We start from the raw sequence: 24,391 nt of genomic DNA, 5'->3' as shown, positions 1-24,391 counted from the left end.
CTCCAAATGTAAATGTAATTGATTCTAAAATGTTTATGGAAGAAACCTCTGGCTGCCTGATTTAAAGGATTTAAGGCAGGGGTCTCAAACTCAGCGGCCCTCCGTATAACATTTTGCAGCCGCAGCCAGCCTTCAAATATCGCAGTATTCGCTATTATTTGCTTACCGAATAATCGCATTAAACATTTGCATACCTGGAGCAGTTCCAGTAAGCGAAATCCCTTAGGAAATCTCTTATGCGGCCCTGCCTCACCCCGACTTTGCCTCCTGCAGCCCCCAGGTAAATTGAGTTTGAGACCCCTGGTTTAAGGGATCACAGTGCCACCTCGTGGCTGTTTTGTCAAAAATGAGGGTGTATCAGAAGTTGCCTAGTTATTCAAATAAAAAACATAGTTACAGACATTATGCACAATTTATACCTAACTGCTTCAAATCAAGGAACAGTTAATCACAATGTAGACAAAACATTAAAACTGTCGATTGTTTCTATGTGCCCAAAAGCAGTGGGTGAGGGAATAGGATGGCAGAGTAAAATGCATGTCTGACTGGAAGGAGCAATATAGTGCATGTGAAGGTTGCTTGCCTTGCACACAGCCAATCCAGGTTTAATCCCAGTCACCATAAATGGTCTGAACCCCTGAGCACTAGTGGGTGCATCTCAGAGACAAAATTTGCATGTAGAAATTTTTATTGACAGTCAAAACTAATGCTGGTGACCTTCAGTTGGCATACAAATGAAGGCATTTCAAGTTTCTGGATTCTTCCAATGTTTTCTGTTAAAAACCTGCGCATGCATTTTATTTACATGGTGGCATATAGCAGGTGGACCTTTTTGCTTTTCATTTCTTAATGCAGAGTTGATTTCAAATATCACTAATGTTCACTGCATAGGGAACTTTCTCATCCATTGAGATCGAGATTCACTAGTAAACGTTCTTACTAGCACTGTTCCCAAGTGTCCATTTTCTGACAATTTGGCCAACAGAACGTTACTGGTTTGGTGGTTTTTTTTTTTTTTTTTTTTTTTTTAATAAGTGATAATAAACTTTTTTTTTTTTTTTTTTGTGGTTTTTGGGTCACACCCGGCAGTGCTCAGAGATTATTCCTGGCTCCAGGCTCAGAAATTGTTCCTGGCAGGCACGGGGAACCATATGGGACGCCGGGATTCGAACCGATGACCTCCTGCATGAAAGGCAAACGCCTTACCTCCATGCTATCTCTCCGGCCCCGGTTTGGTGGTTTTTTTGGGGGGAAGGGGGCAATCTGGTAGTGAGAAGTCGTATCCCAGTGTTTTAGTGTGTGTTTGTGTGAGTCTGTGTGAAGTATGCAGTTTGATGAGCTTTGGTAGACAGGTGTATCCATATAACCACCACCGTACTCAGAAAAAGTGTCTCATTGTACCAGAAATGTCTCAGTAATACTCTTCTTCGTGTCATTCACTCTTCAATCAAGGTAGTGACTGATGAGTTTTCTAAATCCAGGATAAAGAAGTGGGTTGGAGGGAGGGAGAAGGGAGGAAAACAAACAAGTAGGTATAATGCTTGCCTTGCTTGCAGCCAATCCCACCATCCCACGTGATTCCACCCACCCAAGTCTTCAGCAATTGCTCCTGACCAGTCAGGAGTAAGCCCTGAGTAACCTGGTGTAGTGTGCACCCCCCTTCCCCTTAAAAAAAGACTTTTTAGGAATTAGTACATTTTCTGAAATTTTATTGTTAACTGATAATGCATAAAGGTATTTTGTTGTTTGACCTCTTCTACTGGACATGATTGTGAGATACAGCCATGTTTCATATGTTCATGCTTATTAACCGCACATTTTTTTATTACTACTTAGTACATAATCAAAATATGTTTATCCATTCTTTTTTTTTGTTTGTTTTGGTTTGGAGGCCACGTCTGGTGGAGTTCAAAGGTTACTCCTGGCTCTGCACTCTGGAATCACTCCAGGCAGGCTCAGGGAACCTGAGTCCTCACAAGGCAAGCAAGCACCTTCCCCGCTGTGCTATTGCTCCAGCCCCTCCATTTACTTTTTGATAATCAATTAAGATTATTTCCAACTTGGCCTTTATGAATAAAGCTGTTTCAGCTCCAGTTTTGTTACTGGACCCTTTGAAAGTTAGACATACAATGGCTCATCACCTCTTAATATTTGGAGTGCACCTTCTCTGAGGAGCATTTTCCTGTAATAACATAACATCATCTCACCTGAGAAAGGAAAGGAGGTTTGGCACTGACTTGCTTGCATGCAGCTGACCCAGGTTCCAATCCCAAGCATCACATGTGGGGCCCCTGTGTGCCACCAGTTTCATATCAACTAATAGATCATATTTAGATTCTTCTGTTATCAGATCTTACTATTTTTGGACTCAGTTTAGTTTAGAGTTGAGTTACTGCGTGGGGTTATATCTTTTCAACCTTCCTCCTGGCCCTTAGCTTATTTAGAAGCAGATACTTTAGTTTTCTTACATGCTTTCCCTGAACTTGATGAGAATTAACCAGGAAGTCACTGATAGTACGGCAGACACTTAGCTTCTCCATAGCTTACTAGGGTTCCTTTCCTGGGACCGCATATGGTTCTCAGAGCACTGCTGGATATGACTCAAAACATACCACAAAACTTACCTTCCCATTTCTCCAAGAACACCCCCTTGTTGCTCCTTGGTGAGAATTTTTACTTGGAAGCCAATGTCTAGTGAGTGAACTTGCCCCCCTCCCCCCGTAGGGTTATGTAGGATGGTCCCAGGGGCTAATGGTAGCCTTGGCTTCAATTTGGGGTTCAGTTTGTTTAAAGGAGGTAGATTTCACAAGAGGATAGGGAAGTGGTATTTTGAGGGGGTGGGGGGTTTTTTGTTTTTGTTTTTATTTTCAACACCCAGCAATGCTCAGGGGACTCTGTACTTGGACATCAGTCCTGGCAGGGTTGGGGGAACCATATTTGGTACCAAGGTTGAGCCCGGGTCAGCCATATTCAAGGCAAGTGCTTTACTGATGTACTATTGCTCTAGCCAAGAGTGTAGTGGTGGCTTTTTTTTTTTTTTTAATGGGGGAAGTAGGCCAAATAAGTCAGGGAAACGCTGGTTTAGTTGCCAGTTTCTGATTTGCTACTTTGCTGGATTTAATTAGTCCCCTCTTTCACCAGTCCCAGTAGACAAAATTAGAAAAATTATATGTACTGTAATAATCTGTATGTAAATACATAAAGCTCTGGGGTCCAAAGCATTGCTGGTGATGTGATGGTCAAATTGGAGCCCTTGGATTGCTTGTGAATCTGAAAGGCGCAGACACTCCATAGTTGGCAATTTCTCAGCGTGTGGGCAGGTGTGAAGGGAGTTGGGAAGTTGATTCCAGTTCAAGTCGGAAAAAGCTTTCCACTTCCTGCTTCTCAGTGGCATCTATTGGGTTTTTTTGTTCCCCCTTTGCTTACGTAATTTGAAGATTACCTACAACCGTCAACAGTTAACTGAAGTTCAACTAAATTAGTGTAGGAGGTCAGGCACACATTGTATGTGTCCTGTGACCCGTCTCATGGCCTCCTGCGCATCTCTGGGTGTGTGTGTCCTTGAAGACACCTGAGCACCCCAGGCTCTCAGATGGCACTCGGGGCCTGGTTGGCTGAGATCCACTGGGGCTCCAGAGTGCCACTGGGAAGGTCCTCCCCCACCTTACCCCGCCAAGAAATCTGAGTGCACCTAGACAAGGTTCCAAAATTACTGGAATTTACTCTTTTAATAGTAGTTGAGGTTTGTTTTTTTTTTCTTGTTTCAATTAAGTTTATATTTTATTAAAATGTGTGTAATTCAAGTTTTCCCTGCCTTTTCCCTTAACTTTCCTTCCACCACTGCCTGACAGTTTTATTTGATTTATTCCTTTTTAAAAAATAAGTATGATATATTATTTTGCTGTGCCTCTTCCCCCAAAACTATCTGGGGTTACTCTTAACAGTTTTAGAAATCATCCTGATCACTTTGTTATAGCTGAGAGGCTACTCCTGGCTCTCTGCCAATAGTGATCCTGGAAGTACTTGGAAAAATTTTATGTGGTATCAGGGACTCAAGCTAGGGTCTATGGGGTATAAGACCTTAACCCCAAGGTTATTTACTTGATTTTGGGGATCTTAAGTACTTTCAGATTAGTTTCTTTTTTTTTTGTTTTTTTGTTTTTGGTTTGGTTTTTGGGTCACACCCGGCAGCGCTCAGGGGACCGTATGGGATGCTGGGATTCGAACCACCGACCTTCTGCATGCAAGGCAAGCTCCTTACCTCCATGCTATCTCTCTGGCCCCAGATTAGTTTCTTCTTTGCCATAAAGAAGCCCCAACTAAAAAGGTTAGTTGATAGAGGTAGGTGTGGTTGATGAAAAGATAAGTAAATAAAAAATGACAGTAGGGACTGGAGAGATAGCATGGAGGTAAGGGTCCCCCGAGCCTGCCAGGAGCGATTTCTGAGCATAGAGCCAGGAGTTAACCCTGAGCACTGCCAGGTGTGACCCAAACTCCTTGCCCCCCCCCCCCAAATAATGACAGTAAAAGCACTTTCTGTATATCTGTACAAAGAGCTGGCTTGCTCACTACTGTGTTTTCAGTTATGATTCCTTGCTTTACCCATTCAGCCATTTCAGCTACCAGTATTTCCACATTCGTGTCTAAGACTTTCAGTGCCCTTAAGAGTTTATGCAACTTGGCAAAAGAAAAAAAAATGTCTCTTGGCATTGAGAATGAAGTAGAGGGGCCAGAGCAAAGTAGCTCAATGGGTAGGGTATTTGCATGCAAGCAACTCCTGGTCTATCCTCAGCATCCCATATGGTCCCCAAACCTTCCAGGAGTGGTTTCTGAACATAGAGCCAGGAGTAACCCCTGAATGCCACTAGTGTAGCCCAAAATTACCACCCCCCCAAAAAAAAACCCTTGAGAATGAAGTGGAGAAGCAGATTGTCCTTCCTTGCTGACTACAGTCTGAGTTGGCATTGCATTATCTGCAGTCTAGGCTAGCCTTACAATTCAAAAATCAAATTGTATGAACCCTTCATCTGGCATTTCTTCAACAAATGTGTTACATTAATAAATACGCATGTGTAAAAATACAAGTATAGTGTTATCTATAGTAATTGCATGACATTAGAAATAGCCGCAGAAAGCATATTATTTAGGACTTAACTCCTGGCTCTCAGAGACACTTCTGTAGTACTTGGAAGACCATATGCTGAGTCAGGGATTGAATTGGGATCAGATACCTGCAAGGACTGTGCCTCAACCTATACAATCTCTAGCCCAGAAGACAAATGAGTTAAAAGTTAGGATGTCTACTGCAAGCCTCCAGCGTGCTTGGGTCTGGCGTGACCCTGTGCATTCCTATAGTGCTTGCAATAACATTATGAAATGGTTTGAGGCCTTGCCCTTGTTACATCCAGAGCAAGGTTATAGAAATTTCAGACACTTGAGAAAAATAAACCTTAGGATTCTTACTTTCATTAAGAATAAAGCCTTTTTTATTGAGCGGTGTATTCGCTAATGAAACTCAATCATGAGCGACCTGGTAATTATTTATCTCACAGTGATTCAGTTAAAAAATTTATTTTAAAAAAGTATAGGAATCTGGGCTAGAGAGATAGCATGGAAGTAAGGCGTTTGCCTTTCATGCAGGACAGGGTTTCGAATTCCATATGGTCCCCTGTGCCTGCCAGGGGCGATTTCTGAGCATAGAGCCAGGAGTAATCCCTGAGCTACGGGTGTGACCCAAAAACAAAAAATAAATAAAAACAAAAGTGCAGGAATCTGATTTTGTATTTCTTTTTTTTTTCTTTTTTTTTTGGGGGGGGGGGGTCACACTGGGCGGTGCTCAGGGGTCACTCCTGGCTGTCTGCTCAGAAATAGCTCCTGGCAGGCACGGGGGACCATATGGGACACCGGGATTCGAACCAACCACCTTTGGTCCTGGATCGGCTGCTTGCAAGGCAAATGCAGCTGTGCTATCTCTCCAGGCCCTGATTTTGTATTTCAAACAGAACTAAAAAAAATACTTTTGCTCATTCACTGTTCACCATGACTATAGAATATAGCTATTACAAACCACAAAAATCAACTTAAATGTTTCATACCAAAAAATTATTAAAGCCCTTATTAGCCCCACTACTAGAGAATGATCTCCCCCAAAGTCTACTACTATAAAAGGAATGTATTGAATTATACATAAGGTAGTGGAAAAAAGGATATGAATAGTTTGTGTGTAACTACGGCTAACTGAAACAAGTAATCTGTGGCTTGCAAAGGATGATTTTTTTGGATGAGGATAGATACCAGCAGTTAGTGGACATTAGAGCACATTTCTGGCATGTGTCAGCTGGATTCTGTTCCCAACACCACAGGACATCCCTCTGGAAGAATTGGCTTGCTCACGTCCACATTTAAGGTTATGATTTCTGCTTTTATCCAGCCATTTCACAGAATCAACACAGTTATTAGTATGACCACTTTTTTTTTTTTTTTTTTTTGGTTTTTGGTTTTTGGGTCATACCCGGCTGTGCTCAGGGGTTACTCCTGGCTGTCTGCTCAGAAATAGCTCCTGGCAGGCACAGGGGACCATATGGGACACCGGGATTCGAACCAACAACCTTTGGTCCTGGATCGGCTGCTTGCAAGGCAAACGCCGCTGTGCTATCTCTCCGGGCCCTTTTTTTTTTTTGTATGACCACTTTTAAGGAGAAGACTTTTGCTGCTCTTTGGGATTCTGTAGTTCCCTATCAAGTTGTCCAAGAACAACAACAAAGTTCTTGTTGTTTTGTTTTGGGCCACACCCGGTGGTACTCAGGGGTGCTCAGAATTAACTCCTGGCAGCTCAAGGGACTTAAGGGATGCCCGGGATCGAACCCGGGTCCGTCCCTGGTCGGCAGCATGCAAGGTAAACACCCTGTCGGTGTGCTATCACTCTGGGCCCCAACAAACTTCTTTTTTGTTCAACAGTCCGGGCCCGGGGTCCTCACACTTTTTAAACAGGGGGCCAGTTCACTGTCCTTCAGACTGTTGGAGGGCCAGATTATAGTAAAAACAAAAATTATGAACTAATTTCTATGCACACTGCATATATCTTATTTAGAGGTGAAGAAACAAAATGGGAATAAATACAATCTGTGGCCCGCGGGCCGTAGTTTGAGGACCATTGGAGACCATAAGCTACCAAGAGGCTTAAGCACTTCCTCCAGGTAGGACCCACAGAGCACCACAACCTTGGGCTCTTGCATTGATCACTTGGGAGATACCCACACCCAAAGTAAAGGGAAAAAATTTTTCAATTGTAAAACTGAGAATGTCAATAACTTTGGAATATCCAGACCACTGCATGGCTTGCTCCCTGAAGTGCCAGGGCCCAGAGCTCCACCTCTCATTCATTATCATGCCCTGCTGGGTTCTGTCCCTGGGCCCTCAAGGACCAAAACAGCACCTGTGCTTCAGGCATGGCAAGAAGGAGTGGCATTTATGGTGTCTGGCATTTGCCAGAAAGGGAAATGCCCCCAGAAGATATTGCACTAGTCTCCACTGTCAAATACCTTTGTTCTAGTTTGAGGTTTTTGTGTTACATATTTGCTATATAAAAAAAAAAAGAAAAAGTAGCCTAGAATTCTCACATCACCTAAGTTGTTATTTACTATTGCAGTTGCTCAGCTAATAGAATATGCTTTGTTTACCTTAGCCAAGAAGTGCTTGATCCCTTTGATTTGCTGTTTGAATGGACATTGGCATTGTAGAAGTATTTCATGTCACCCCAAAATAACTAAGCTTTAGATTTTGGATAAGTATTATGTATATGAAAAAAATTGGTAGGTCTTATGAAAAGGAACTTGGCTTCGAGCTGGAGAGACAGACAGTACAACATGTGGTGCATCCTTGAATGTGGAAGACCCCACCCCATTGGTTCTCTAAAGAATAAGCCCTGGGTGCTCGCTTCGGCAGCACATATACTAAAATTGGAACAATACAGAGAAGATAAGCATGGTCCCTGCGCAAGGATGACACGCAAATTCGTGAAACGTTCCATATTTAAAAAAAAAAAAAAAAAGAATAAGCCCTGGACACAGCCAGGGCCAACACCCATTCCCACCCAAAAGAAGGAATGCCTGGGATCATAAAGATTCTGGGAAATTTCAAGCATTTGATTTTTGTCTAAGAAGGTACTAGAAAATTATGCTATGCAGTACTTTTGTAAAGGGGCTGCCATTTTGAAGGGTTTTAGACCTACTCATTTATGCTTTCCGTGTTTAGTTGAAACCTCCTAAATCTGCTCGTTAGGGGAATTTGGGGGGAAAAAAATCAAGTCATTGTTTTCAGCTCGGTTTATAGTTTTATATTCTTAGATTCTTGCATCCTTTTCTCTCCTGGTACTATTACTGCCCCTTCCCAGGACCTTCCCTTAGGGAGAACAGTTGTGGATGTGACTGTGCTGCCATTGGCCATTGGCCTGGAAGCTGCATCTCCATCAGAGTCCCTGAGGACTTAAGTACTTACTGTTGCTTATCTTCACTGCAGTGTCCACAATTTCTCCCCGTGTTATTGAGTTGTCTATTAGTCCAAAGTTAGGTTTTATTTTCTATCCTCACAGGCAAGTTCTTTGTTAGGTGCATGTATTTATGTATTGTAAACATTGTTTTTCTTTCTTTTTGAAGGGAGTACACCTTTACAGAATATTTTATTTTTATTGTGTTTCGAGTTTTGTTTTTATAAATACTTTGATTGAATTACTGTAAGATGCACAGTTAGAAAAGTTGTTCAAGATTAAGTTTCAGTTATACAAGATTCAACACCCTACACCAGAGCACATTTCCTGACACCAATGTCCCCTGCTTATGGCAAACATTTTTCTTCTCTGTCTTTATCGCTCTCTCTGTCTCTTTCCTCTCTTTTTTTCTCTTTGAGACACTGGTTTGCACTGTTAGTGAAAGGGTATCATGCCTGTCCCTTTCAGCACCCGGTTCTTGTCTACAGTGATAGTTTCCAACTACCATTGTCATTACTCTGGTTTTTTGTTGTTTTTTTTTTTAGGATATTTTCACCAAGGTTTTTGGGCAGGCTAGTGGGTGTGCATTAGTCCTCGGGCACAGCAGGGCAGGTCCCCAGTAGTCCTGGAGGTTTTGTGGGATTCCCTTTTTTCACAACCATCATGAAATTTCTGGAGCACATTAGCTAGTGGGTGGGTATCCTGGGAAAACTGGAAAACACCAGAATAAAGCAGCACATCCTGATATGTCCTACAGGCCCATGTGAAAGCACTGATGAAACCAGATTGTGTCCCCATGTGATCAATAAAAGGCAGTACATTTACAGTCGATATAAGATGCAACTATGTCTGAAGGTGTCTTTTGAAGTGTACAAAGCCAGGAGTGTCCCCAAGCAATGTTGGGTGAGGCCCAAAAACCTAGTAAATAATTAAAGTAATATCCACGAGGCCCCTTCACTAGATTTTTAATGGGCTATTGCTGGTATGCACAAACATGGGTGCTTTTGTGTGTGTTATGGTTTTGGGTTTTTTTGGGGTTTTTTTTGTTTGTGGGGTTTTTTTTTTTTTTTTTTTTGAGCCATATCCGGTGACGCTCGGGTTGGTTATGTGCTCAGAAATCACTCCTGGCTTGGGGGACCATGTAGGACGCCGGAGGATCAAACTGCGGTCCATCCTAAGCTAGTGCCGATAAGGCAGACACCTTAACCGCTTCTCGCCACCGCTCTGGCCCTGCGTGTGATATGTTTTTATCATTTATCTTGGCAGCGGGGGAGGGAGAGCTTGGCTTGCACCCAGTGGTTCTCAGGGCTTCCTCCTGGCTCAGTGCCAGGGTTCAGGGACCTTGGGTGCCAGGGATAGAACCCAAGTCAGCCGTGTGCGAGGCAAGTTCCCAACCTGTTGTATGTACTCTTAATCTGGCCCCCAAATCACTTTGAACTAAAGTGTACATAGGGAATTGAACAAACATGCTTGATCAAAATTAATATTTGTGTAACTTTTTCCAAAATTTCCATTCTTTTTCAAACCTATTTTTTTTAAGGCCCTCCAAATGGGGCATGCCAAAGTAAGTGGTTTATTATGGGCCTCTGGAGGCCAGAGAGATAGTAAAAGGGCCATTGCTACCTTGCTGACCAGTAGTGATCCCTGGCACTCTAAATGATCCCCCAAACGCCTCCAAGAATTAGAACCTAGGTACTAAGTGTGGCCAAAAAGGAAAAAAGTGATGAGTTTTAAGGGTATGTCATTCAAGTACAAAGTATTACAAATCAACTTTATCATCAGTTATGCTTGGCTTTTGAGCTACAGGTGGAGGAATATATTGATAGTGCTTTTCCTTTTTTTTTATATTTCCAGTATTCAAGTACTAACTTGAAATAAGTAAACTTTTTGTGGGCCAGGAATGGGCCTCAGCAATATAAAACCTGCCTCATATAGGTAGGGCCTGACCCAGGTTTGATCCTGTGTTTTCCTAGTGTGAAGAGTCAAGAATGTCACTATTCCCTTGGGCTCTCACTATCTACTGTTCTGTGTATATTACCTGTTAAATGGAGGGGGAGGTGTTTGATGCTGGCGTTTTCTTAAAGTTAGTTTTTCCTCTCCGTGTAGAATGACTTATGTTTTTATTCTTTCTTAGACCCGAAACTCAGCACAGAGGCTCTGCTCCCCACTCTGAGAGTGATCTACCAGAGCAAGAGGAAGAGATTCTGGGATCTGATGACGATGAGCAGGAAGATCCCAATGATTATTGTAAAGGTAAGTTCTGAGGGGAGACAAGCTCCAACCCTATGCATTTGGACCTCCTTGGGCCAGTTTATCATTGTAAACATTTGATGCTTTTTCTCATGTCGTAGGATACTTACTCTTATTTGTTTTCATTTGTTAAAATCTTGGTTTTACGGTGTTTTTCTTTTCTTTTTTACTCATCTTTTCTGAAAACGATTAAGCTCATTTATCTTAGAAATTTTCTGATTTTTATCACCCAGAAGAAGTAAATAACAGTAATATCTGGAATGTGTATATGTACCTTTTTTATTTTTCCCCTTCTGGTGATGGTTGCTAAGATAAATTAAAATGAAATATTAGATATTTAACATGCCACATTGATGCCAGCATGTACCATCGGTGGCTCACACCTGAATGTGGCTTAATGAAACACAAGTTGTAGCAACAGCATTAGCCTATTAAGCATGGAATTACCTTATACATTTTCTATTTTATGAGAGCTTCCAGGATTTGGGGGTAACAATTTATACCAGTATATCTTAACAATCCAGGAGGGGGGAAAATAAATCTTATTTTCAACAAAGTACCTTGATTCTTATTGCTGATAGCAGTCTTTCTGAATTTGATTCTTTTTTTTCTTTTTAAAAGAAACATCTGGGTTTTGCCTTTGCTTTTAAGTACCTTGCACAAGAAGTTACTGAAACTGCAAAAGGGTTATATTTTTAAATCTATTGATTATTGAATCGGAATATTGTAATACCTGGCTCGTTTTTGTGTGTGTATGACTTCTTGACAATTAGAGTTTAGGCGATGAGAGTGACAATGGCGTTGAAGTTTGTAGCTCTTATGCAGACCTTACCACCGAGACTCATGCATGACCCTGTGTTACTTCTGGTTTGACCATCCTTCCCAATCCACCAGCCCTCTTCGTTTTATTAGTTGACAGTCATGATCAGGTCTTATTCATCCTCTGTATGTGCTCCAGACCCTCCACCAGTGCTCCCATGTTACTCCTAGTCAACCTCAATACTCCCCTACCTGCCACTCTCGGGTGTCACTAACTTAATGTCTATTATCAGTTGATACTGTGTCTACCTTGATTTTTTTTTTTTTTTCATGTTCTCATGTTATGTTTGTTTGTCTGTCTGCCTTGGACTTGTTTTGCTCAGCATCTTTCAGTTCCATCCAAGATACTGCCAACTGCAGGCTTATTTTTTTCCTGTGGCTGCCTATTTCACAAAGTATATCCCACAACTTCTTCAAAGGATGACTTTATTTTAAATTAGCTGTTCTACAAAGTATGCCTGTTTCTTCTAACTCAATACTTTATTCTCTAATTTTACTTTATTTTTTGTAATGAGCTCAGCAATACTTGGTGTCTGACTTAAAGTATTTTTTTTCTTTTGACTTAAAATTTTTGAGAGTTCTTATTTGGGGGCCACACCTAGCAGTGTTCAGGACCTACCCTCTACCCTGCTTAGGCTCCCAATAGTGCCAGGGATTGAACCCAGACTTGTGTGAGAAGCATGCGCTCAGCCAGGTGAGCCAGCTCTTCTGCTGGACCTCCTGCTCTGCCTGCCAGGTTTGCTCTCCGGCACAGCGTAGTTCCCCAGGCACAGAGCCAGATGTGGCCCCTAAGCAGACTACCCAAAAATGTTTAGTTACTAAAGATTAAACATACTACTGGATTTAAGGGTAAAGACTGAAAAATGGGGCATGAGATACTTTTCCTTGTTATTTAAGTGGCTCTTTCCCTCCTGCTGTTTCTTCCAGGAGGTTATCATCTTGTGAAAATTGGAGATCTGTTCAATGGGAGATATCATGTGATCCGAAAGTTGGGCTGGGGACACTTTTCAACAGTGTGGTTATCATGGGACATTCAGTAAGTTTTAGTGGTCCTGCTCATTCATTAGTTTGGTGATGCCTAATTGTTCTGACTGTTTGCCAAAGTTGCTACTTACTGCCTTTCATCTCGCTCTAGACTGATTTTATGATTTTGCTGATATATGACTGATTTCTTGAATTTTGTGATTGATAATCTCAGTGTTCAATCAGTAAAGGCTCTAGAGTTCCCCTAGTCAAAGGTCTACAAATGTTGGTAATTTTTCTCCCTGAAATAGAATTGACTTCAGGTGGCCGTGGGAGGCAGTACTCAAGTACTATTCTCTTTTTTTTTTTTTTTTTTACTTAAAAAAAAAAAGGTAGATTGCCTAACCAGACAGCACTGAGTAAATTCTTTGCTGTTTTTCTTTTCTGGAAAGGGGATGGTAAGGCCAAATACAGTTGGAAACTGCTGTCCTAGACAAACTTCTATGAGAAGTTTTATGAGATTCAAAACTTTACATAAACATCATAAGCCATTACAAACCTGGGTTCAATCACCTACATCCCCGATGGTCCCCCAAGGACACCAGGAGTAATCTTAATGAAGAGACAGGAGTAACCTCAAAAGATTACTGGGTATCACAAAAACAAATTTTTAAGTAATTATTTTAATGTATTTTTCCAGTTGAAAAATTAAAGTATGTATGTAATCCATATATACTTGATTTAAACTAAAGGTTGACTTGGGGGGCCGGGGTTGGGCCACACCCACTGATACTCAGGGATTACTCCTGGCTCTGCGCTCAGAAATCGCTCCTGACCATATGGGATGCCGGGGATTGAATCCAAATATGTCTTGGGTCAGCCACATGCGAGGCAAACACCCTATCACTGTGCTATTGCTCTGGCCCCCAAAATGTTGAATATTTTATGGTTTTAATGATGAATAAGAAAGTAGATGGGGTGCATTCTTAAATCCTCTTGGTAGCCTGGCTTGCATTGCTTCCAAGATATGAGAGAATGCTATAGAAATTGCAAGGGAGTCCAAAAGGCCTCACTCCTCCTGTGGCTTGGTCTTATTTCATACCTTCAACATTAAAAAATAAATAAATAAATAAATAAGTAAATAAATAAATAAAAGGTTAGCTGAGAAGTTACACATGTGGCCTATTATTAATAAAACTTCATGTCTCCTGAAGGAAAAATAAAAGAAAGTAGATGGGAGGAACTGGAGCAATGATGCAGCAGTAAGGCGTTTGCTTTGCATGCAGCTCAATCCCCCCCTGCATCCCATATGGTTCCCCAAAGCCTGGAGCGATTTTTGAGCACATGACTAGGAGTGACCCTTGAGCGTCACCAGGTCTGGCCCAAAATTTGAAAAAAAGAAAAAGAGAAAGTAGATGAGAAAAGTGATGTTTATCCTGGAATTACCCAATGTAAATTGTTCATATTTAAATGTAGTATTTGTTTGCTTATCTTGGGCGGGGGGCGGGGGTGCTTAATTCATCAGTATCCAGGGGACTGCTCCCTGCACAGTGCTTAAGACTTGTTCAGGAGACCCGTGCAGGAATCGAACCCATGCCTCCTGAATAGAAAGTATGCATTCCAGTTTTCTGAGCCATCTTTCCAGCCCCTCTAGTTTATTCTCATTTATCCTGGATTTTCTTGAGAATGAAAAGTCTTAAGGGTGCCAGTGTGCACTTTAGCCCCACAGAGAAGGAAGGCACTTGCCTTGTACCACTTAAGTTTTCCTATCTCTTCCAGAAGTCACCCATGAACACAGAGCCAGGAATAGCCCTTGAGCATCACTAGGTATGGCCCCCAAAAAGAAAAAGAATCTCTGCAGGGTTAGAAATATAGTTCAAGTTGTGTAGAGCACAGGATAGGCAAATGTTCAAAGGTCTGAATTGAAATTAGGCACCACTGGACATGGCCCTGGTGGTCCCAGCATTGACAAATCCAAGGTAATACTTGCATCACCAGACCAAACATCGCCAGAAGTGGCCTGGCTCAGTACTAATACTAATGAATGTGATCCCCCATTAAAAAAAAAAGACATTCTGGTGGTTACATTTAATTATGTAAAACTAAAAGGTATGAATTCCAAGAATAAAGCAGTTATACGGTTACACATTTAGCAGTTACATATTTGTAACAGCATTTTATAGGGTACTTACAATGTTCATACTGTTAATAAGCCACTATGTACTATAAAAAAATCCTAAGCCATTAACAGTAGTTGAAATAACTATTTGCTCTGCGAGGCCAGAGGGATTGTACAGAGAAGCTCTTGCCTTGCAAGTAACTGGCCACAGCTCAATCTCCAGCACCACATAAGGTCCTCGGAGCACTGCCAAATGTGTTCCCAAATAAAAGTTTACCATTTAATGTAATATTGTTATCAAGACACGATACCTTTATATTAGTTTGTTGATTTTTTTTTTTTTTTGTCACACCTGGCAGCGCTCAGGGGCTACTCCTGACTCTACGCTCAGAAATCACTCCTGGCAGGCTCGGGGAACCATATGGGATGCCGGGATTCAAACCACCATCCTTCTGTATGCAAAGCAAATGCCTTAACCTCCATGCTCTCTCTCCGGCCCCTGTTAGTTAGTTTTTGCTGCAAGTATTTCTTCCATCTGGTTACTTAAAGGTTAGGGTTTTTAGCCTTTCAGCTCTTGCCCGCACAGTCTGATTTGATTGGGTTTCCTTCTTTAAAGATCCCCATTTCATGGTTGCACTCGAATTCAGGGAGACTTTAACTGGGGGCAAGTATTTGATGGCTGACAGTATTACCTGATAACAGATTTTCTTCCTGTACACGAAACCTGACCAGTTAGTACAGTGGCAGGTATGGATGCTCATATAAACATAGCATGTGCTTGAGTCAAGGGGACCAGGAAGCCCATAGTTTGGTCACTGGTTCCTAGATTGAGCTAAAATACTTGGCTTCCTGGGAGGACCGGGCATGTAGACTCAGTTACCTGTGTTTGCTTCATAGGGGGAAGAAGTTTGTAGCCATGAAAGTAGTTAAAAGTGCTGAACATTATACTGAGACAGCACTTGATGAAATCCGGTTGCTGAAATCAGTAAGTATCACTTATATACGATGTCTCATGCATCAAAAATTAATTTTTACTGAATTTGAATTAGGCATTCCAAATAGGAACTCTTTTTTTGAGGGGGGCCACACCCATTGACACTCAAGGGGTTACTCCTGGCTAAGCGCTCAGAAATTGCCCCTGGCTTGGGGGACCATATGGGACACCGGGGGATTGAACCGCGGTTGAGATCTTTCCTTGGCTAGCGCTTGCAAGGCAGACACCTTACCTCTGGCCCCCCCAAATATGGACTCTTTAGCATGGACTACTTTTCTTTTTTTTCTTTTTTGCTATACCATTTGAGTATCCTTTAAAAAGTGTGTTAAGATGACAATATTAAATCGAGGCTGTATGGCCATTAGGGCTCTAAAGAAGTACTTTTCAGTGGGCCAGACTTTAGCGAGATAAGTAACTTGAGGCCAGAATTTAAATCCAACACCAGGGATCTGTAGCTCAGCTCTCTAGACCTTGGATTTATTGGGCCCTGAGTTCTATCCCATGGCGTTTCCAAAACCAGAAAAAGTCCATTCGTGTATTGCTTCCTTTGTTGGAGCTTTCATGACTTGGGCCAGAGATGGCGAAGTCTAAGCCAGCTTTGCCTGCTGGAAAGCCCAGGTTTGATCCTGGTCCCACATGTTCCTGTAGCATTGCCAAGTGTTGACACCCCTACTCTCCTCCCCAGCACAAAGATGGGAGTGTGGCCCCTGAGCATTGATGGTGCTACTCTAAAATTGTCCTTACTTGCATGCTGCTTAGTTCTTCTTAATTCCTGGAAAAATCTTACGTTAGAATGATAGTCTTTGTTACATTGGGGGGGCAGGGATTGGCCATATATAGCTGTGCTCAGGATTTACTCCTGGCAGTGCTTAGGGTCCTAAAAATAGTGCCAAGAATGCATCCTGGGTCTGTTGGATACGAGGCAAAGTGCCTCCCCATGCTGTCTAGCCCTAAGTTTGCTTCTCTGAACTGCCAGTTTTAAGCTCTTGACCTATTTGAGCTGTTGAAATGTTACTATTGATTTTATAGAGTTGAATGCAGTGTTTGTTGGGAGTCTTTAATCATGGTTTTATTTGCTACAGTACCCTCCACCGTTTACTTGGCTTATTGTCATGGTTTCTTTTTGACTAATTTCTATTTCCCTGTTGTAGGTTCGCAACTCAGACCCTAATGATCCAAATAGAGAAATGGTTGTTCAGCTACTAGATGACTTTAAGATATCCGGAGTTAATGGAACACGTATCCTTTGAAGAACATATTTTAAATTAAGCCACAAACTTTTTTCCGTGGACAGGAGCCAGTTTGTGTAGTTGGCATGGTCTCTTCACTGGGTTACTTACTTTGATCGTAAATACAGATGTGAATTATGTCTGTCTGTCTGTCTTGCTATGTTCTAATCCCTCGGGTTGCTGCTTTAGGTTTTCCTTCCTTTTCCAGCAAATTAAGGCAAAAGAAAACCTTTTTAGAGTGTAATTTTATATTGCTTAGTAATGATAATTCTTCATGCTACTAGGTAAGCGGGAATTTAGGACTATTCTAGCCTCTAACAGACCTCAGCATTGAGGTGTGTGTGTGTGTGTTGGTCTTAGACTCTAAGCAAGTCTTACTGCTCACGTACTGTTGCAGTGGAAAACACCGTCATGTTCTATGAGGTTGGGACTTCTGGTTTGGGTTTTGTTTTTGTCTCCCCCACCTTTCACAAAACCAAGTGATGCTTTAGAAGTCAGGGGCCCTGATGCACTTCTTGGCCAACCAGGTCGGAAGTTCAGTGCAGGTGCAGCCAATTAAGCCGACCGTGTCTTCTGCCCTGTGGGACCCGGTGTGCAATGGCTGCAGACAGCAAGCAGCCTCCTTGGTTGTGTACGCAGCCTGTGGCTTGTATGGGCTGTAATAAGGGACCTTGGAGACAGTCCTTCTATTGGGTGTTCCTATTAGCTCTCTTTGGCCCCAATTTCAGGCTCCAAATAGGTGGGAGAGGGCGGCATTTGGAAAGCCCCAGGGCACTATAGCCAGAATCTATATAGGACAAGTTATGTCCATCCGCACCGAACTGCAGAACAAGGAACAATGTGTTTGAGGCTCTTCGTCGGGCCAAGTTCAAGTTTCCTGGTCGCCAGAAAATCCACATCTCCAAGATGATGTGGATTAGACCCGTTTGAGAACATGGTGGCTGAGAAGCGCCTCATCCCAGATGGCTGTGGGGTCAAGTACATCCCGAATCACAGGCCTCTGGACAAATGGCTTGCACTGCACTCCTGAACACCTAGGAGTGGGTTCCTGTTCTCTGCTTACCTTCCAGTCCTACCCACCACAATAAATCTTGTTCCTTAAAAAAAAAAAAAAAAAAAAAAAAAAAAAAGTTCAATGCAGGAGCCCACAGTTGATGTGTCCCTGAAGATTTTATCAGTTACTTATTCTAACTTTTCAGACGCTAATGATCCTCTCTTTAGATATAAGTGACAAACAACTCTCAAAATTGATGTGAGAACCATCTTGTGTTGGAGGGTGGGGTTGTTTTGGTTTGGGGCCTTACCTGGTGATGCTCAGGGCTTATTCCTGCTCTGTGCTCTGGGATGTAGGGGATGCTGGCCATCAAACCCAGGTTTTTTTTGCCTGTGTGAAGAAAGCACCCTACCCTCTACACTATCTTTTGGGCCCATATCATCTCATTTTAAAGCAGAATCTGGCTGTTGTGGTTACTTTGTAGATGATTTTGGTATAGGGGTTTAATACTTTGAGACTTAAGAAAAAATCAACACAGGATGTCATGTTAGCTATTAGATTGCTTCCCATTTGTTCATGTCATTTTGTCATTGGACAACATTGTCCTAATTTGAGAAGATAACAAAAGAGAGAGGCTGAGGATATGGCCCAAGTTGAGGCCTTGTGTCCCCCACCCCTACGTGCCCCAGGTCTGTCAGGCATGCCAAGCCCCTATTAAAACAAATTGCTTTTTAAATAAAAGGTCCTGGTTCCTAGATTGAAATAAAAGGGTTTCTCTGTGTGTGTGTGTGTGTGTGTGTGTGTGTGTGTGTGTGTGTGTGTGTGTGTGTGTGTGTGTGTGTGTGTGTGTGTGTGTGAGAGAGATGCCTGTCCCCTCCTACTTCTGGGAGTTGTGGGGGTCACTTGAATCAGAGTGTGTGTGTGTGTGTGTGTGTCTGTGTCTGTGTGATGCCTGTCCCCTCCTACTTTTGGGAGTTGTGGGGGTCACTTGAATCGTCACCTACAATTTGTTTTTTTTTTGTTTGTTTGTTTTTTATTTGGTTTTTGGGCCACACCCGGCATTGCTCAGGGGTCACTCCTGGCTGTCTGCTCAGAAATAGTTCCTGGCAGGCACGGGGGACCATATGGGACACCGGGATTCGAACCAACCACAGTTGGTCCTGGATCGGCTGCTTGCAAGGCAAACACCGCTGTGCTATCTCTCAGGGCCCTACAATTTGTTCTTGAGAGTAAGGTGTGTCTGTTCTGGAGGTGCAGATTGTTTGGACTGTTCCCACGTGTTCCTGGATCATTTCTATTTTAGTGTTTGAGAATTCACCCATCCATTTCTTCGATGCCTAATGAACTATTTTCCCTTTCAAGTGTATGTTTCAGCTTAGAGGTTTGATTTGGGTCTGCCTTGACATCTGTTACCTTTTTATGATTCAATACATACTTGGCATTCTGGTGCCCTGAGTTCTGTTCCTGGTACCACATGGTCTCCCAAGCACCAAGCTAGTTCTCTTCCTCCTCTCTCCTCGTTTACTGTTCATAGCAATTCTCTAATGTAGAAGATTGGCTCTTTTGCAGGGGGTAGGGGGAAGAGCTGTAGCTTCAGAGTAATGATATCACTTTTGGCCTGTGATAGCCTCTAAGCTGGCTTCTATATCCTCTTGCTGATGATATTCCTTTGATATCTTAGCACTATTTTCTCTGGGATGTGACTGTTCCTTCAAGCAGTTTGTTTTAGTGATCTGGTGGTGGTTCTGGGGCATGTGTTTCAGCCCTTAGAGCTGAGAGTCTCCCTAGCTGAGAATCTTCCTTAAAATAAGACACCAAGTCATTTATTGCTTTTTGAGTTTTAATCTTGAGTTTACCTAGAAGGCTTGAGACCCGTGATACCATTGTCTTGCTTGTGATGTGATGTTCTTGCTTAAAGATACCACATGGTGGCACCAGATTCACAATTAGTTTTACAAAGGGAGTATCGAGTAAAGAGTTTTCCTTTCATGATGTGGGCGATGCCAGAATGCAGTCCTAGTGGCCGGGCCATCTGACACGCAAGACCCCAGGTTCTGTCCCTGGCATTTGTGGTTTTTAGATCAATTTTTTTTTCTTATGGTTAAAATAAAATTTACTTTGAGACTGAGAAGAATTATTACTCTGACATAATTGTTGACATCAGAGGACACCAAGTAAAACTGTCTTTATGAATTGACATATATATGTTCATTTTTCCTTTTACTACAAAGTTGTGTTGTTGTTTTTCTACGAGTAAAGAGTTATCTTTGGAATTTCAGAATATTGACATTACTTATTTTTAGTCTTGCTCAGTAACATTACTCTGAGGCAGTAATGCAGTGGCATTGTACTAGGTTAGAGCACATCTTGCCCTCTTGTGTCTTTTTCCTTCCTTAATGCACCCTCAGACATCTGCATGGTATTTGAAGTTTTAGGGCATCATTTGCTCAAGTGGATCATCAAGTCCAATTATCAAGGACTTCCATTGCCTTGTGTCAAAAAAATTATTCAGCAGGTATGGATCTTGTTCTTTTCTATTAATTTTCTATTTTCTGTATTTCTTTTGGGTCACATCTGGCAGTACTCAGGGGTTACCCCTGGCTCTATGCTCAGAAATCACTCCTGGCAGGCTCGGGGGACCATATGGAATGCCAGAATTCCAACCACCATCCCTTTGCATGCAAGGCAAATGCCCTACCTCTCTGCTATCTCTCCTTTTGCATGCAAGGCAAATGCCCTACCTCTCTGCTATCTCTCCAGCCCCTAGTTTATTTTCTATACAGTAATATTTAAGATAAGATACCACTATAGTGTCCAAAATTTCCAGTTTTGTTTCTTAATACTCATGTATACATATTAGCTCATTTGGGGTTGCTGGGGATGCATATAACAGATTAAGTCCTTGCTTGTCTCTTTTGTGCCAGGCTGTGTGTTCCAGCCTGGCCATGCATGCGCACACACTTTTTAAATTGCTAAATTGGGGCCGGGAAGGTGGCGCTAGAGGTAAGGTGTCTGCCTTGCAAGCGCTAGCCTAGGACGGACCGCGGTTCGATCCCCCGGCGTCCTATATGGTTCCCCCAAGCCAGGAGCGATTTCTGAGCGCATAGCCAGGAGTAATCCCTGAGCGTCAAACGGGTGTGCCCCCCCCCCAAAAAAAAATAAATAAAATAAAAAAATAAATTGCTAAATTGGGTGGGTTGATAGGTTGAGTAACTTTTTTTTAATTAAGTACATAAATTAATGGACTATCTGGTGAATCTATTCTTTATCTAATTGTTTTAGTATGACCCAAATTCATCTCCTTAATATAGGGGAAATCCATGTATGGTGCCTGGCTTTGAAAAATTGGCGCCCTTATTCAAAAGTTAGGCTTGCAAATAATGATATATTAATAGAGTAAAAAGAAAGTTTATTCAGGGCCGGAGTGATAGCACAGTGGTAAGGCGTTTGCCTTGTATGTGGCCAATGCAGACGGAACCTGGTTGAATCCCCGCATCCCGTATCATCCCCCGAGCCTGCCAGGAGTAAATCCCTGAGGACCACCAGGTGTGGCCTCAAAACAAACAAAAAGTTTATTCATCACTTTGCCACTTGAAGGACTTATTGACCACTTAATCTCATACTCTAAACGTATTTAGAGTATTTCCCAATAGAAATCAGCATTGTGGGGCCGGAGAGATAGCATGGAGGTAAGGCGTTTGCCTCACATGCAGAAGGTCAGTGGTTCGAATGCTGGCATCCCATATGGTCCCCTGAGCGCTGCCAGGTGTGACCCAATCCCCCCACCCCAAAAAAAGAAATCAGCATTGTAAAAATTGAAAGCTTTGTGAGAGTGCTGGGCATGTGGACTGTGCATACTTAGTTCCCAGATTCAAATTCTGAGATATGTCACATGCAAGTGCTATACCCCCCTGTAGTTGTCCAGCCCCAAGTAGTCATTCTTCAGTTTTCTTTTTTTTTTTTTTTTTTTTTTGTTTTTGGGCCACACCCGGCATTGCTCAGGGGTTACTCCTGGCTGTGTGCTCAGAAATAGCTCCTGGCAGGAACGGGGGACCATATGGGACACCGGGATTCGAACCAACCACCTTTGGTCCTGGATCGGCTGCTTGCAAGGCAAATGCCACTGTGCTATCTCTCCGGGCCCTCAGTTTTCATTTTTTGTTTGTTTGGTTTGATGGGGGCATGGGGTTGGACCATACCAAATGGCGGTTAAGGTATTTCTGACTGCTCAGAGGACTCTTTGGCAGTGTTTAGAGGCCTGTGTGTGATATCTGGATAGGAAATTTTTTTTGTGTGTAGTTTTTCAGCCACACCCGGTGACACTCCGGTTACTCCTTGCTATGTGCTCAGAAATCGCTCCTGGCTTAAGGGACCATAGGGGACGCTGGAAGATCGAACCACAGTCCATCCTAGGCTAGTGCGCACAAGGCAGATGCCTTTACTGATTGCGCCACAGCTGCAGCTCCTGGATAGGAGACTTTATTTTATAATCTCTTGCTTTTGTTTATAGTTTACGATTGATCTCTCTGGGAAAGTGGGTGTGTTTTTTTGTGTTTTTTTTTTTTTTTTTTTTTTTGGTTGTTTTGGTTTTTGGGTCACACTCGAGGCATTCAGGGGTTACTCTTGGCTCTGCATTCAGAAATTAATCCTGGCAGGCATGGGGGACCATATGGGATGCTGGGATTCAAACTACCTTTGGTCCTGGGTCAGCTGCATGCAAGGCAAATGCCCTACTTCTATGCTATCTCTCCAGCCATGGAACATTTTTTAAATAGAATTTTTATATCATTCTTTTTATATATTGGGCAAGGAAGCATGCAGTGGCTGGACTAGAATTAGAATCCAGGACTTTGCACACATCAGGCATTTGTTTTCTCCCACTTTAACTACATCCCTGGCACCTAAGGAATTTTCTTTGTGCTTTGTAAATGTGCTTAAGTCTGTATAGAAAGAATCTGTATGGGTGTATGAATATATGTACATATATATTTACACACAAAGCCCTGTGATGTGATTTCCCATCCCTTTTTACAGAAAAACCTAATTCTGTGTTTGCAAGTCTACTGCTCTGTTTTCCATTTAGGTATTGCAAGGTTTGGACTATTTACATACCAAGTGCCGTATCATACACACTGACATTAAACCAGAAAACATCCTACTGTCTGTGAATGAGCAGTATATCCGGCGGCTCGCTGCAGAGGCCACAGAATGGCAGCGATCGGGAGCGCCTCCCCCATCGGGATCCGCAGGTCATTTCTTTGGGTATTTTGCTTTGTTGGACGTTAAGAGACGCTTCTAAATTTATTCTTTTGGGGGAGGGGTTGGGGCACACCCAGTAGCCCTCAGGGGTCAGGCTCTCCGCTCAGAAATCACTCCTAGCAAGGTTGGGGGATCATATGGGATGCCAGGGATCCAGGTCCATCCCAGGTCACCCACATGCAAGGCAAACACCCTACTGCTGTGCTAACACTTCAGCCCCTTTAAATTGATTGTTGTGATTCCTCATACTGTGAGGATTTCCTGTGTAAGAAATAATATCAACCTTCAAAAAGAATTTTTTTGAGGGAATATCAGACTCAGCTGTGCTGGCCATGCTTGGAGGCACCATGTGCGGGGTCAAGGTCAAGCCAAGGTCAGCTTCATGCAAGGAAAGTGTCCTGTTTTGCTTCACTATCTTTCTAACACCCCCAAAAAATGTGGGGTACTTTTTATCAGTCTCATATTTATGTATCATACAGAAAGACTACAAGTCCTTTGGGTAGATAAGTACATGTTATATGTTATAAAAGCTGATCACATTGCTTTGAAATGTTTTTAATTGGGGCCGGAGAGATAGCATGGAGGTAAGGCGTTTGCCTTTCATGCAGGAGGTCATCGGTTCGAATCCCGGCGCCCCATATGGTCCCCTGTGCCTGCCAGGAGCAATTTCTGAGCCTGGAGCCAGGAATAACCCCTGAGCACTGCCAGGTGTGACCCAAAAACCAAAAAAAAAAAAAAAAAAAAAAAAGAAATGTTTTTAATTGATTAGACGCCCCCCCCCCCTTTTTTTTTTAAATGTGTTGAGCTCTTCCAATGGGTTTCTGTGCTCTAAATATAATGGATCTGAGCTGAGGGCTAAGATAGCAGAGCTGAATTCTGATGTGGACAGGCCTGGTTTGAGTCTTGGTTTTTTGGCCTTTGCATGCATTGTTCTTTTTTCTTTTAAGAGTATCCTTTTATCAGTTGCTTAAGAACCATTTTCTAAGTTTAAACTGTGTAAGAAAGACTTTATTTGTGTAATGTGTCTTGCTTGCCGTAGGTTTTATTGCCTTCTGAATGTTGAGTCTTATTCTATTTCTTTTGTTTTCTTTTTAGTTAGTACTGCACCCCAGCCTAAACCAGTAAGTATAAGGTGTTTATATAATTTTATTTTGGGCCATGGGTAGATGCATTCTTCAACTATGATTGACCACAGTTTCTAAAGATTGAAAACCAGCGCAAAATATTCCAACTCTTAAATAAGTTTCTTCAGTAAATTCCCATATATCTTCAGCAAGTT

The 24,391-nt window shown here is 42.4% G+C and overlaps 1 protein-coding gene and 4 non-coding genes across 6 annotated transcripts in view; all 5 read left to right on the top strand.

Annotated features, from left to right (window-relative positions):
• Nucleotides 1-24,391, top strand: part of SRPK1 (SRSF protein kinase 1) — a 52,928-nt gene that overhangs the window by 14,008 nt on the left and 14,529 nt on the right. For both annotated transcript variants that reach the window (XM_049765252.1, XM_049765253.1), the window contains exons 3-9: nt 10,620-10,738; nt 12,482-12,590; nt 15,534-15,621; nt 16,782-16,869; nt 20,262-20,368; nt 22,937-23,102; nt 24,208-24,233. In XM_049765252.1, the coding sequence (XP_049621209.1) occupies nt 10,620-10,738; nt 12,482-12,590; nt 15,534-15,621; nt 16,782-16,869; nt 20,262-20,368; nt 22,937-23,102; nt 24,208-24,233 (703 nt within the window). The remainder of the gene's footprint in view (nt 1-10,619; nt 10,739-12,481; nt 12,591-15,533; nt 15,622-16,781; nt 16,870-20,261; nt 20,369-22,936; nt 23,103-24,207; nt 24,234-24,391) is intronic.
• Nucleotides 5,304-5,436, top strand: LOC125996864 (small nucleolar RNA SNORA9). Its single transcript, XR_007491526.1, has one exon. It is a non-coding gene; the product is annotated as a small nucleolar RNA SNORA9 (small nucleolar RNA).
• Nucleotides 7,929-8,035, top strand: LOC125996666 (U6 spliceosomal RNA). The gene has a single exon (XR_007491347.1). It is a non-coding gene; the product is annotated as a U6 spliceosomal RNA (small nuclear RNA).
• LOC125996855 (small nucleolar RNA SNORA14) lies at nt 13,496-13,630 on the top strand. The gene has a single exon (XR_007491518.1). It is a non-coding gene; the product is annotated as a small nucleolar RNA SNORA14 (small nucleolar RNA).
• Nucleotides 17,405-17,542, top strand: LOC125996840 (small nucleolar RNA SNORA70). The gene has a single exon (XR_007491505.1). It is a non-coding gene; the product is annotated as a small nucleolar RNA SNORA70 (small nucleolar RNA).

The sequence above is a fragment of the Suncus etruscus genome, chromosome 18, assembly GCF_024139225.1.
Source record: "Suncus etruscus isolate mSunEtr1 chromosome 18, mSunEtr1.pri.cur, whole genome shotgun sequence".
Lineage (NCBI taxonomy): Eukaryota > Metazoa > Chordata > Mammalia > Eulipotyphla > Soricidae > Suncus > Suncus etruscus.
Note: the sequence above shows the minus strand (reverse complement) of the source record. Positions and strands in the feature narration are given on the sequence as shown.